This window comes from Fukomys damarensis, unplaced genomic scaffold, assembly GCF_012274545.1.
Source record: "Fukomys damarensis isolate Sample0158 unplaced genomic scaffold, DMR_v1.0_HiC HiC_scaffold_25, whole genome shotgun sequence".
NCBI lineage: Eukaryota > Metazoa > Chordata > Mammalia > Rodentia > Bathyergidae > Fukomys > Fukomys damarensis.
Window position 1 is genome coordinate 36,985,384 of NW_022900937.1, and position 12,592 is coordinate 36,997,975.

General features: G+C 45.4%; 1 protein-coding gene across 3 annotated transcripts; it reads right to left on the bottom strand.

Annotated features, from left to right (window-relative positions):
- Positions 1-364: 364 nt before the first annotated feature.
- Positions 365-12,337, bottom strand: Acp1 (acid phosphatase 1). 3 transcript variants are annotated; one of them, XM_010622682.3, is made up of 6 exons: positions 12,190-12,317; positions 8,666-8,739; positions 8,314-8,427; positions 3,708-3,769; positions 2,000-2,105; positions 365-1,895 (listed from the first exon to the last, which is right to left on the bottom strand). In XM_010622682.3, exons 1-6 carry the CDS (start codon positions 12,230-12,232, stop codon positions 1,818-1,820), a joined length of 477 nt encoding a protein of 158 aa, XP_010620984.1. In that variant the 5' UTR covers positions 12,233-12,317; the 3' UTR covers positions 365-1,817. The 3 variants fall into 3 exon arrangements, with proteins under 3 accessions (XP_010620984.1, XP_010620983.1, XP_010620985.1); XM_010622681.3 differs by lacking the exon at positions 8,314-8,427 and adding an exon at positions 8,466-8,579; XM_010622683.3 differs by lacking the exons at positions 365-1,895; positions 2,000-2,105 and having other exon boundaries at positions 8,314-8,579; positions 12,190-12,337.
- Between the last annotated feature and the right edge of the window lie 255 nt (positions 12,338-12,592).

The window sequence follows — 12,592 nt, forward strand, 5'->3', positions numbered from 1 at the left end:
TGTTTTCTGAGTGCCAGTAACTCAGCCAGGAGCCAGGCGGTGTTCCTCAGGACACGGAGGCCCTTCTGAGGGAAGTGTGCTGAGAAGGCCACATGTCCTCTGGGCCTAAGGGTCACCGGCCCCTGGCCTCCTCCATCCTCATTCCCCTTAATCTTCTGCCCCTCTGGTAACGAGCCACTCAGCCTTTGGATGAGGATAGATTTCTTTTGACTAAAAGCCCTCCAGGACTTAGAGGTTACCTGCTCTGAATGGAAGATCTGGATGGGGTAGCCATGGGCTAATTTTCACCATTTCATTTTTTAATACTGAGACTAAATAGGGAAACGTAACACCACAGATCATTTGAAAGGGACAAAAGGCAATGTTCTCAAATGCTTCTTTATTTCACAATAAAAAAAAGGAGGGAGATGCTAGATGTATCTCAGTTGTACTTTATAACTTCTCAGTTTATCTTGAGAGCAATCTTTTCTGATACCCATATGAATGTGAGAATGAAATGAAATGATTTATATTTGCCTATAACTTTACCATATCAGTATTTAAGCAATCATCATAAGTTTTTCCAACTTTCTAACTTATTTTTAACTCTGAGGCAGTCTGTATTGACATCTAGATTATATGTGCATATACAACAGACAGACCCTCAAGTGCTCAGAAGATACACTGCTTGCAATTGTTCTTGTTGGACGGGATTAAATTTTTTAGAGGAAAGTAGTTTAAGTGGGAACAAATAAGCAGACCTTCTCATGAAATAAGATAGACAAAATCAACAACTACTAAACCAACAATTCCACTAATCTCTTTCCAATCTTAAATACAGGTATGATCAAAATATACAGTGAATGCTTAACTTTTAAAAATTATTACAGTAAGACACATTTCCATGAATCCCCTGCAAAATACTCTCCATAACTTCACAGTCCTACCCCAAGTTCTTGCCCTTCTGAAGCAGTCCTTTACAAAGTGTGATCAGAACTATAGTGAAGGCTGAGGTCAAGCGCAATCCAATGGAAAGGCAGCTCCCAAAAATACGAGTGTGTGTGTCCTCACTGTGGGGCTTCTGGCTCACCCCAAAGTCAAAATAGCCATGAGAGAGAAACGTTTTCAATCGATTCAGGACAGCAAGGCAGCCAGGACAGTTCAACTAAAGACACTCAGGAAAGACGACTTCCAGAAGTACTCTTCAAAGTGGCAAGGATGGTGGGATAAGTGTGTCCAAAGCAAAGGGGAGGATTTGGAGGGGAATTCGTGGCAATGTGTCTTTTCTTGTAAAGCTTTTAATGAAGTTTAAACATTCACTGTATTTTTTGATCACATGCATACAAATGTGTACAGTGAGTGTGCATGAGCTACAGCACTGCTATGTCGGTGAAGGGCTGCTGTGACTGGTAGAGGACAGGTGGAGAGTACACAGGTGAGCTGAAGGCACTGTCCACATTCCCTCCAGGTAGCACAGACTATCCAGGTCCTCCCGGGCTAAGAGGCTGATCGGTCATTCCAAAGAATGACCTTTGGGTCATACTTGCTCCATTGTGCTCTGTTTGGCTGTTCTATACTTGCTTGTTTCACTGTTTTACAAAGAGGCAAAAGTGGGACATTCAACTAGTCTAAGAACACTTACTGTACCCCATAAACATCAAATCAAGCATGTGTGTTTATTCTTCTGTAAGTAGAGCAGATTTGTACCTACAATTATTTGTAAGAGAAGAAACGTTAAGTCATCTGGAGAAACAGGTGGGGCCTGGGGCTTGAGCACAGGAGTAAAAGGGCAGAGCTGGCTGGGGCAAGTGTGGGCCAGTGGAGGGTCCTGGCCAGCCCTAGCAGGCCTTCTCCAGGAAGGCTTTGCAACACCGGACACACTGCTGGTACACCAGCTCGAAGTCAGACTCATTCCCCTGAAAGGACAGGAAAAGAAAGCTAAGAGACCTGAGCCTGCCATTCGATACGTGTGACAAACCTGCTGGCCTCTCCATCAGCCCCCACCGCAAACTGTACTTACATAATAGGGGTCTTCTATGATGAGCTGTTTCTGTGGATCATAGCTTCCAAGCAGTTCAATTTTAGCTTTGCAATTCTTAACTTGATTGCTTTTTCTATTCAAATCTCTGAAAAATCGAAACATGAACTTAGTTTTCTGATCTATGGTTTCAAGTTAAACAGGGACATCTGCTAAGGGTTTATGAAACATCCATATCAAAATCCAGCCAATGTGGCCTGACTCAAAATGAAAGAGAATTCTCTGCAGAACCACAGAATCCTTCATGTGGCCATGTGCCACAGCTCTGTCTCAAGAGACACGGTCTTGTGATTCTGTCACACAAAACACATGATATTAAGTCAGACAATACTGATGACTTCTGCAGTGAAGTACATTCTGAAACAATCTATCGAAAAGATACTGCTTCCGAGACAAACAGGGTGACATAACTTGGAAAGCAACGAGAACGAACCCTGAGACAAAGGGCCCCGATTTCTTCCTAGCCTGTGTGCTGACACATATTTACTGCAGCAACCCTTGCTACTTACTCACCCACTTCTTTTACCCGCAAGCTTCTGCCCAGGCTGAAAGCTCCACTCTACTCTCACACTGCTGTCGAGGGCAAAGACACTCTGATTGCCCTCCATGTACCTCAGAGTTCCCACTGGGCCCCCATGATGTGTCAGGCAGGAACCAGAGGTGCAGCCAAGAGCACATGGCACAGGAAAACGCAGAGCCATCCAGCTTAGAGACAGTCAGCCCAGGCTGCAGGGCAGCAGAACCGGGCCCCTGCAGCAGGGAAGCGCTTCTGGCAGAGGCACAAGTGTGTAGAGGCCAAGGGGACCCAGCTCAGCTAGTGCACAGGGAAGCATGGCTCCTTCAGTGTGAGGGTGTCAAGTGCACAACAAGATATGTTTATATCTACAAGCTATGGTACAAGTGAGAACAATGGGCACAAAGCAAATTAAATGAAAAACAAAAAGAATGAGTTTAACAACAGGCCAAATTCAAAAATATGCAAAACTATCACAACTGTTTCTGTTACTCCTACGAGTAATTAACAGCACAGAGAATTAAGAACAACAGGGACCACCTATGCATTAGAAGCCACGCAGGTTAACAAATGCTGCAGCTACACTGAACAGAGTCCCAGCAGCAGGCGTGAACGCCGGCGCAGTGGGCAGGGTGGGCACGGGCAGGAGTCAGAGCTGTAGACTCGGCCCCCACAGCTACCTGATACTGTGAACCTAAGGGTGTAGTTTAAGCTCACTGTTCCTCAGTTTCTTCCTTGATAACACATGAACCCAGCAATGAAGTGCCAGGGCACAGGGCACACAGCTGGGCACCAGGGAATCGCTCTTCATAAACTCAACTGCAGTGAGCAGCCTCCTGTCTTGCCAGCCTCACATGGGCTGGGGGCAGCATTAAGGAAGGAACATGCTGAGAAACAAGTCCAGGAACTGTAACACAGTAAGGAAATCACTCATGCAGTACAAGTGCATGCATCTCCTAGGACTAGACAACAGCCTCCAGGTCTATCCTCCTAACTGCTTTCCCTTCCCCAGGGGCGCCTCCCTGTAAACAGACCGAGGCACCACCCTAGACTATTTTCTGAGTCCCCACCCCTCTGAACAATGCTGCATGCTGGAACCATCACCGCGGTGCCAGCCAGCACATGGCCTGCAAATGACTGAGCTGAGCAGGACAGCAGCTCGCAAAGAGTGATCACCTCAGATTGCTTTCGTCCATACACAGTATGTAGTCAAATTTTGCGAAGTCCTCTTTGGTGACCTGAAATTGAACAAGAAATCAAAACATAGCATTTGTACCATTCATGCCTAGAGAATCTAGAGCAGCAGTAGGAAAGAAACACCATTTTATCGAAGCTTGTTACACCAAGTATTTAAGTAATATAATATACTATATATGGGCACTTTTAAGTTAAAATACAGTCAACCCGTTTCCCAAATCACATTGCAAAGAAATTTTGTACCATAAAGTGCACAAAATAAGGTAATATGTGGACATGAAATCCGTCTTCAGTTGCAGCCCCTCGAGGTAGGAAATGCACTGCTTATGGGACTGAGCAGCCCAGGGATGGCCACCTGCACAGCCACAGCCACAGGCCTGACCTGTGGAGCTGCCTGTACATGCAGGAGGCAGAGAAGACACCAGGACTGGGGAGGGAGGAAGGTGGCCAGAGAAGCCTCCCAAGGAGCAATGAGGGCAGCAAGTGAATCCCTGGCTCTCTTTACTCTGCCTGAATCTCACACCTCACTGACACAGAAGAAAGGGCCATCCAGGACTTTTCCTGATTCTAACCTGAAAACTTCCTGTTTTCGAACACTGCAATTAGAAACGTGAGCCTACTTTAAATATATTGTAAATTTTGACCATGGTAAATGAGAGGAAGAAAAAAAAAATTATTCACACAGTGCAGAATAAAGGGGAAGGAAATAAGTTAAATAACCTTCTCCACCGAAAAATCCTCTAAAGTACTATAAAGTAAAACTACACAAGAGACATTGAAAACCTGGCTCAAGGATGGGAGGTTTTGGTAGACAAAGAATGAAGAAAAGGAGCAAAAGACATGCTCGTTACTCATACTGTTAAAAGGGAGAAATCTTATCCTCCCAGTGTAGCACTTAGATAAATACAAAGGATACTAATGTATTAACATCCTAAGACACTAACATTTAAAAATCCACTAGTACAAATACTATAATATTAAATATAAATACTACATACATTTTTCCAAATTAGTTGGATGAGAACTACCCTGGAACTTAGTATTAAACATTGTTATTTTGGACTGATTGTACTTAAATTGTGCTGTAACTTACTTCGTCAAATCATACAAGATTTTAAGATGTTAAAATAATTGAGAAGAGAGTAACTATGATTTACATAGCATACAGAACACTCAGTGACGATTTCTGCTTGCAGCTGGCCACCAAATGGCTGTGGCCAATCATCCCCATGACCAAAAACAACTAGAAAACCACAAAAAAGCCAAAACACTCTCCAAAGTCCTTATGCTTCTGTGGTGACGTGGCCTTGGGGGCCACAAGGTCTCCCCGAAAGTGCTCTGCTTGCATTGGTGGCAGGAACACAGCCAGATACAGGCACTGATGAGGTCCCACCCTCACCCTAACCCTGTGCACAAAAGGGTGCGGGCCTCCTGCTGAGTTCACCAGGCACAGATGGGCCTCAAATTTTACAAGAGCTCTTTTAGCCCTAAAAACTATTTGAGACCTGCTGCAAATGACCCGTCACAGGGGTTTTATCTACCAATATTTATCACCATCATTATAGCTGAAAAATACCTAAGCCTAACTCATTTTAAAATAATGTAAATTCATCATCTGTTAGCAAGACTTTTCCATTTTTTAATAAAAAACAACTATACTTTCAAACTAGGAGAGTGCGACTGTTTCAGAAGGGTTCCCTGAATACACCCGCACTCCACTCCACTGTGCAATCTGCTGTCTGAGCCAAAACACGTGAGGCAGACCAGAGCGTTTCGCAGCCCAGGGAAGAGCCCAGGAATGCTCTTCACTGACACCACACCTCACAGCACATCCCGCCATGGTGCAGAATCCAAAGCCTGTCGACAGCTTCCCGGAGCGCTGTCCTACTCAGGCTCCTGATCAGTCAGACCCAGCCGGATCTCTAAGGATCTTCTACTTCTACTTAACTTGAAGGACCACACTTTGAGAACTGCAGTTTAAAGGGTGGGAAGGGTTCTCAAAGGAAAGGACAGTAAGAAGTGCAGGGGACATTCTCACTGTTCAACAGGGGCTCTTGCACCAGGTGGAGCACTGCCAGGTCCGCCAAAGGACAGCACAGCCCCACATAGAGAATGATCAGGACCCACATGCCAACGGCACTGAGGTGGTGGTGGCAGCCTGCTTGGGAGGAGACCTAGGCAGAGGACCACAAGGACAAGCAGGACAACAAGTGACTTGCAATAGGTTGGAGGACGAGCCTTGGAGGGCCATGTATCCTCAGAAGAAGGGTGCCCCACATGCTTCCTCCTCACTCCTTAGCCAGGTCCTCCACCTACTAGGTCAAGAGGCTCCAGAGGCGTCCAGTCCACTGCACACCTCAGACTCTCAGTGCTCAGGGATGGCACATGGAGCAGACAGAGCAATGCTCCCCGAGGCTGCAACCCAACCGTGCCCAGGCAACCTGGCTCCTCCTATGGTGAACCAGTTCAGAAGCAAACACAATCACCCAAGGCTCAAGTCGTTCACCCATGTCTCTTCTCAACCCCAGGAGCACAGCAATCCAATGAACAGAGATGAAGAAAGAAGGCAGACTCACAAATGACCACATGTGTCATGTATGTAAAGCAATCGTGCTGGCGTGAAAGCAACAGACTACAGAGGGTAAGTTTCATCAGAAACTACACCTACAAAAAAAACAAGCAAAACATAAAGCAGTAGTCAGTAAAGTAACATGCTAAGAAGTCAGAGAACATTTCCAAGACCTTGAAAACAGCAGTAGGATAGATACATCAGGAAAGAGGTTAACTGTAAATGGCAGACCAGGAACAGAGCAAAACCATAGAAAACAGAAAGGAACGTAAGAAATGTATGTTCAATATACACAGAAGTTGCTCTCAGAAGAAAAGAGAAGTACAATATGAAAACAGCCCTGAATTTTCCAAACCTGATGAAAATCATAAGGCCGCAGTTTAGGAGGGCGACACAGGCTCTCACCTTGAAGCTGACACTGAGCACTCAGCTCAGGTAGTCAGAGGATGGGAGCAGTTTCAGAGACAATTCACCAGATAAACTCTTTCGAACAAAGGCAGAAATACTATCACTCTCTACAAACCTGAAAGAACAGAAAAAGAGGGAACATTACCAGTGCATTTCATGAGGCTGCCAACCCTGACAGGGCACAGGACCATGATATAGACCCTGAGAACCACACAGCCTGTGCACTGCCACCCATGCTGCTCCAGACTGGAAACCCCGTGTCCAGCAAGAGCAAAAGAAGAGCGTGAACCACGAGATGATGCAGCAGCCGGCAACAGCACTGAATTGTTGCGAAAAGCATTGAGCAGAGAAATCTCACAGTAAACACAGCTCACAGAAAAGAGCAAACAAACGCCAGTCCCCGCCCCTTCACAGAGGAAAACAGAACCAGCTCAGGATGACCTCTTCAGGAGGGGCCAGGGCTGCTGAGGGACTTTAGAGCTGCACTGAAAAATTTACTAGAAAAAGGAAGGTACAGGTAATAAAGATCTCCACCCAGCTGAATGGACCACGAGCTCACAGCTCAAAGGACTGACTGCAGGAGTTGAAAATAAAAACTCCAAGGCAACGTCATTTATTAAACCCAGGCCAAAAGTACTAGAAAAATGAGGATTTTTAAGAAATAGAATAGTTATATAAATTGTGACCATAGTGAAGAGCCTGTAAACATACGAAAGATTTGATATGATACTGATATGTAAACACTAATACTCTGAAGTTAAAAAAATAAAAATATTGTAGAGATTTTTATAAAAACAGTAACAAAAAATCAAGAACTAGATTCTGTGAAAACAGTACTTGCAAGGCTGGTAATTAAAATTGCTCCTAAAACTGTTTCTAGTTTGTTTTTACAAGTCATGTGTATTTAAAATACTCCATTTGCATCCACTTTTATTACACACTTAGTGTATGAAAATTCAACCTTAAAATCAGATTGCTTAAAATTTTGAAGAGTCGGGACAAACAAATGTATATCCCTCAAGCAATGGCAAGCAAAAACTGGCACTGTATGAAAGAGCCTGAAGAGATCTGAATGAGCAAACAATTCAGAAATTTAATCTTTTATGAAAGGGTCAAGTCCTTAAGTGCTTCATTTATCTGAAGAATGGTGAGAAACACAACTGTATCTTCTGATTCATAACACAAGTGCAAAGCTACCTTCATCTGACGTTGAAGGGTATGTCACTACTCCAGTAGACTTCAAACACAAGTACAGCACGACTGTAATTAGTTGTCCATAAAAACACCAATATTACCCTACATTTCTAAGGCCTTTTACAGCTGCAAAAGTTTTTTCTTTTTAAACACTATGTGACTTTCTTCTAACAACAATTTTAATGTAAGTAGAAGAGTTACCATCCCTGACTAACAATATGTAACAGAATGGAGACCAAGGCTAAGTCTAGCACCTGGCCAGGGACCTCACTGTGAATTATGCAATTTCAGCAAGTCTTTCAGAACTGCACATGTGGACGATTAGTTCCCCCAATAAACACACAGGCCCAGTCAGTCTCTCACAACCTCTTAAGTTATGGGCCTCTAAGTAATAGAAATTAAGATCTCTTCTACCTGTCTTGCCTTATGGGCTGTACTAATGCCATGATTTCTTAGGCAGCTCACAGCTCTTGGGTCCGGGGCCCGGCCCACGTTCCAGTCGGAAACAGCACCGCTGTCAATGGCCCACTGTAACACAAAACACAGGTCAAATTTAAGTACAATACCTGCCGGGCAATGTGACTCATGGGGATGCCATGCTTCTTCATGCAACTTTGCCCTCGATAGTCAGGGGGGTTTCCCACTTCATATGTAGATGTGGCTGCACTGTCTATCCTCCACTGCAGGAGAAGAAAAAGAAGGGTTTCGGCACTTTCCTGGCCAAGGTGTGCAAGCTGGCCTCTTCAACGTAGTGAATGGTACTTACGTTATCGGAAATGTTTTGATCAGTTACAAGTTTTCTGAAAACTGCTTCTGCAATGGGTGACCGGCAAATGTTACCTTAAAGAGAAGGGAAAGGTCACACAGAGTATCAGCTGTGATGGAAAGATAGAGCCGACCCCCAGCATGAAAAACTGCTGAGCCACTGCACACACCTGACTGGCAGTGGCTGTATGTTCCCTGAGAAAAGCAAAGGCCAGTGCTGTGAAGCAGGCAGATCTGGGGAAGAACAGCCAACCAAACCCAAGTTTAGTTATCAGACACCAGCTGTTCAATTACAAGAAATACTGCCAATCAACCAATCAATTTGATAGACTGAAAATACCACCAAAGCTCTCTAAGCAGCCATGCTGGCCAGGCCACACAAAGGTCAGAGTGGCCTTCCTCGGGAGCGGTCTTACAGAGCAAAACGCTCTCTTCAGAATCTTCCTCTTGCCTACCACTGACAAACTTCTGCTTCTCTTCATGCCAGCCTCAAAGTCCAAATGAATGCTCTGAAGGAATAAAACACCTACATTTCAAAACACACAGCTGCAAACATACTCTGGGTAGACTATCCCATGGAAGCGTCCTCCCGCCTTCAGCTCTCTCTAAAGCTCTAATCTCAATACCACAGCTGGGACTGGTGACTTCCCTACCACACTCTGCTGCAAATCTGCCAGGGCTTATCTCAAAGTAAGCCGTCTTCATATGGCCTCCCAAGATCTGCACCCAAAACTGGCCCAAAAATGAAGGTCCTTGACCCACTATTTTTGCACACAGCTCAGAGAGTAAAGAATAATTTTGTATGGCTTTAAATAGTTGACAAAAGAGCAAAACCAGAAAATCATACAATGCAGCAATATTGCATATAAGCTCAATATCAGCAGCTATAAAGTTCTCCAGGAACACAGCCAAGCTCCAGTATTTATGTGCTGTCTGGGGCTATGTTATTGGTTCTGCCCACAAAGCTATGTATTCACCCTGGTTGATCTGGGGTTTTTTTGTTTGTTTGTTTTAGAGACAGTCTTGCTCTGTAGTTCACGCTGGCCTTGAACTCACTATGTAGCCCAGGCTGGCCTCAAATTCACATCGAGCCTCCTGCCTTCTGAGCAATGGGATCACAGGCATGTGCCACCATACCTGGCTAAAGTATTCACTTGGTTCTTTTATAGATTGCAGATCCCAGTATGCAGCATCCACTCAGCGTAAGGAACTACCTTCTCCCCACACATCTAGAATGGCACTGATTAGGTTTCCATGGGAGCTGAAGAAATGGTCACTCAAATCATCAGCTGAGTCCTCAGGCACAGAGGAGATCGGCTGGCTGAGAAAGGATATCTGGTCTCTCAGCATACCCACATGCCAGAGCCCACAATACTGATTATGCCCAAAACATGATGTCAGCAGGTCAGGCTGCAAAGAGTTAAATCCCTCAATCAGCTTATTTTAAGAAGCGAATCTGAGGGAAGCATTTCATGAGCACTGCAGAGTGCGCAGGTCACTATGCCTCACTGCTAATGGCCACGGCCAAGACCAGAGTAACAGCCTATGAAGCTGTGGGGCTAACACGAGATAATGGGTAGCTTAGGTCGCATTAAATCGCACCCAAATTCCATTCTCACAATTAGTGCCTTCATAGCTTGAAGGATAGTGCTCCAATTACAACCATATATTTTGTCTGTCTCACTTCTACTTTGAAAATGCTTTGACTCTTCTCTTTAAAGCCTTGCCTGCATTGGTTTCCATGGTAATTGCATGTACCACACATCTATACACGTATTGCATCTTTAATCTCAATTAATGAAGAATAAAATTTGGTGAAAGCAACGGGTCAGTGCCTTCTAAGAAAGGAGCACTGGCCGTCGCAGTTCACACTTTCCCTTTAACTGTCTTAAGTTTTTCTTCAACCTTACATCGCATACTGCGCAGGTGGGGACTAGAGATTTACTGCAGGAGTCTCTGGCACCCATGTGGCTTCCTTATTCTGGAACATGGCTGGCACTCACCTCAAAACCATGTCCGCTGTCCTGGGGGTTAAGAACGGCTTGCCTCCTGACTCCTTCCTTGTCTGTACTCACAGGTCACCTTTGGGTAAATCCTTCCTCACCACACACCACATACCCCCACTCTGTCTCATTTTCAACACTTCAGCCGGCTGAACTCGCATACCAGGCACTGCCTGACTGATGACTGAGAGGACATGTGCTCCAGAAAGACTGGGGCTTTAACCCTGGAGTTCACTACTCTAAGCATTCCCAGTTACATAGCAAGTGCTCAAAAAACCTGCTTACTGTATTGAAGACAAATATATGCAAGCATACACTCCCCCAGGAACAACCAGTGTGGTTCCTCACGTTAGCAAAAATCAACAATACCAAGCAAAAATAAACACATCAATGGGCTACTAGGTATCCAACCTGAAATGAATGTTTAATATGTTGACTGCACCAGTTAGCTGCTATCAAAACCTTAAAAATCATGATACCCACTATCAACATAAAATAAGGTGAGCCTTGTACTTTTTCCTCATCACAGAAATTAACTTCTACAAATAACTAGTAAGCATTGTACACTACTGTTGCAAAGATTAAAAAAAAAAAGAAGTCACTGTTATTGCCTACAAGAAAGTTAGATCTCACTGGAATCTCGGCAGGCTGTCAAATAATTTATGGAATGAAATGTCTTTTTAAGAGGTCAAAGGAGGATATTAATGGTCTGGAAAAGCCAAGAAGGGGGTACCTGGGTTTGACTTTATAAAGTACAACCCATTGTGGTCATCCAGTAAAAGCTGACCATACAAGCTCAGGTGCAGTAAGTCTCTCTCGTGTGGGCCAGCAAGCAGATCTAGAAGGCAGCATCCACATACAGGCGAGAAAAGGTAAGGAAGGGACTGGGAGAGTTCCATCTCAAACAGAGTAAAAGCTTTTATTCTGTAGGAAATGCAAACTCGGCAGAAGACTAAATAATTAGAGCAGTGACAATTTTGTTTTTCCCCTAAAGGTAGAAATACTGAGGATGAACCCTAAAAACGACAAGGAAAGTGGATTCTACTTCGAATAGGGGGAATAGTGTTGAAATTCTAAGAATAAAAATAATACTGAGCAGAAACGTACGATTACTAAATTTTTAAAATTCACTTTTCATGTGGAGAAACAGAAATTGGCACATGGGCTGGAAACCAAGGTTACCGAGACACGTGGGGAACCAAGAACCTGGACTGGAGCCCCCCACCCATTAGCTGAGACACTGTTAGGTTTGGGTCAAGGACAGTAGCAAGCACACTAGTGGGGTTACTGGCTCGGAGGTGGAAGCCTGAAAAGATAACACCCACCCTGCAGCGTTGGTTCAAGTGAGCACAGTGGAAGGCCAGCTCTTGGGAAGACAGGAGGTGAGGGACCCAGGCGCCAGGCCCATCCAAAGCCTCCTGCCGTGGCCTCCTCCATCTCTCTGTTCCCGACTAACAGTCCCGCCCAGAGTAAACGCGGGACACATCAACTACCTGGGGAGGTTAACTCGGCATCCTCTTACCCAGACACACGAACAGCACTGACTTCAACCCGGATTCCGCCATGTTCCCACGCGGTCACCGGCGCCCAGCGACAGCGTCTGTGCGCCCTGACGCGGCACAGGCGCACTGCGAACTTCCAGCCTCTGCGCCTGCGCAGTCGGCGATTTAGCGCCCAGCTAGAGGCAGAGCCCCGGGGTTAGCTGAAGGCGGGGAGGAGGCGGAGCTGTCAGTTATCTGAAGAGCGGGGTGAGGCTTGAAAGGGAGGGGGCAGTGACTCACTTCAAGCCTGGCAGGATAGAACCGGACCGGAGGGCGGGACCAAAGGGCGGGGCGGGTGTCACCTGAGGGTATGAGAGGCCGAGGCGGTCAGGATAAAGAGCCGGGGCCGGAGAGCGTGGCTGATTCCGAGTGGGCGGGGTTTCG

Coding starts and splice junctions, on each gene's coding strand:
- Acp1 (XM_010622682.3), bottom strand. CDS start 12,232: ATGGCGGAATCCGGGTTGAAGTCAGTGCTGTTCGTGTGTCTGG. Junction 8,740..12,189: donor AGTGCTGTTCGTGTGTCTGG/GTAAGAGGATGC, acceptor CTTCTCTTTAAG/GTAACATTTGCCGGTCACCC. Junction 1,896..1,999: donor TCATAGAAGACCCCTATTAT/GTAAGTACAGTT, acceptor CTGTCCTTTCAG/GGGAATGAGTCTGACTTCGA.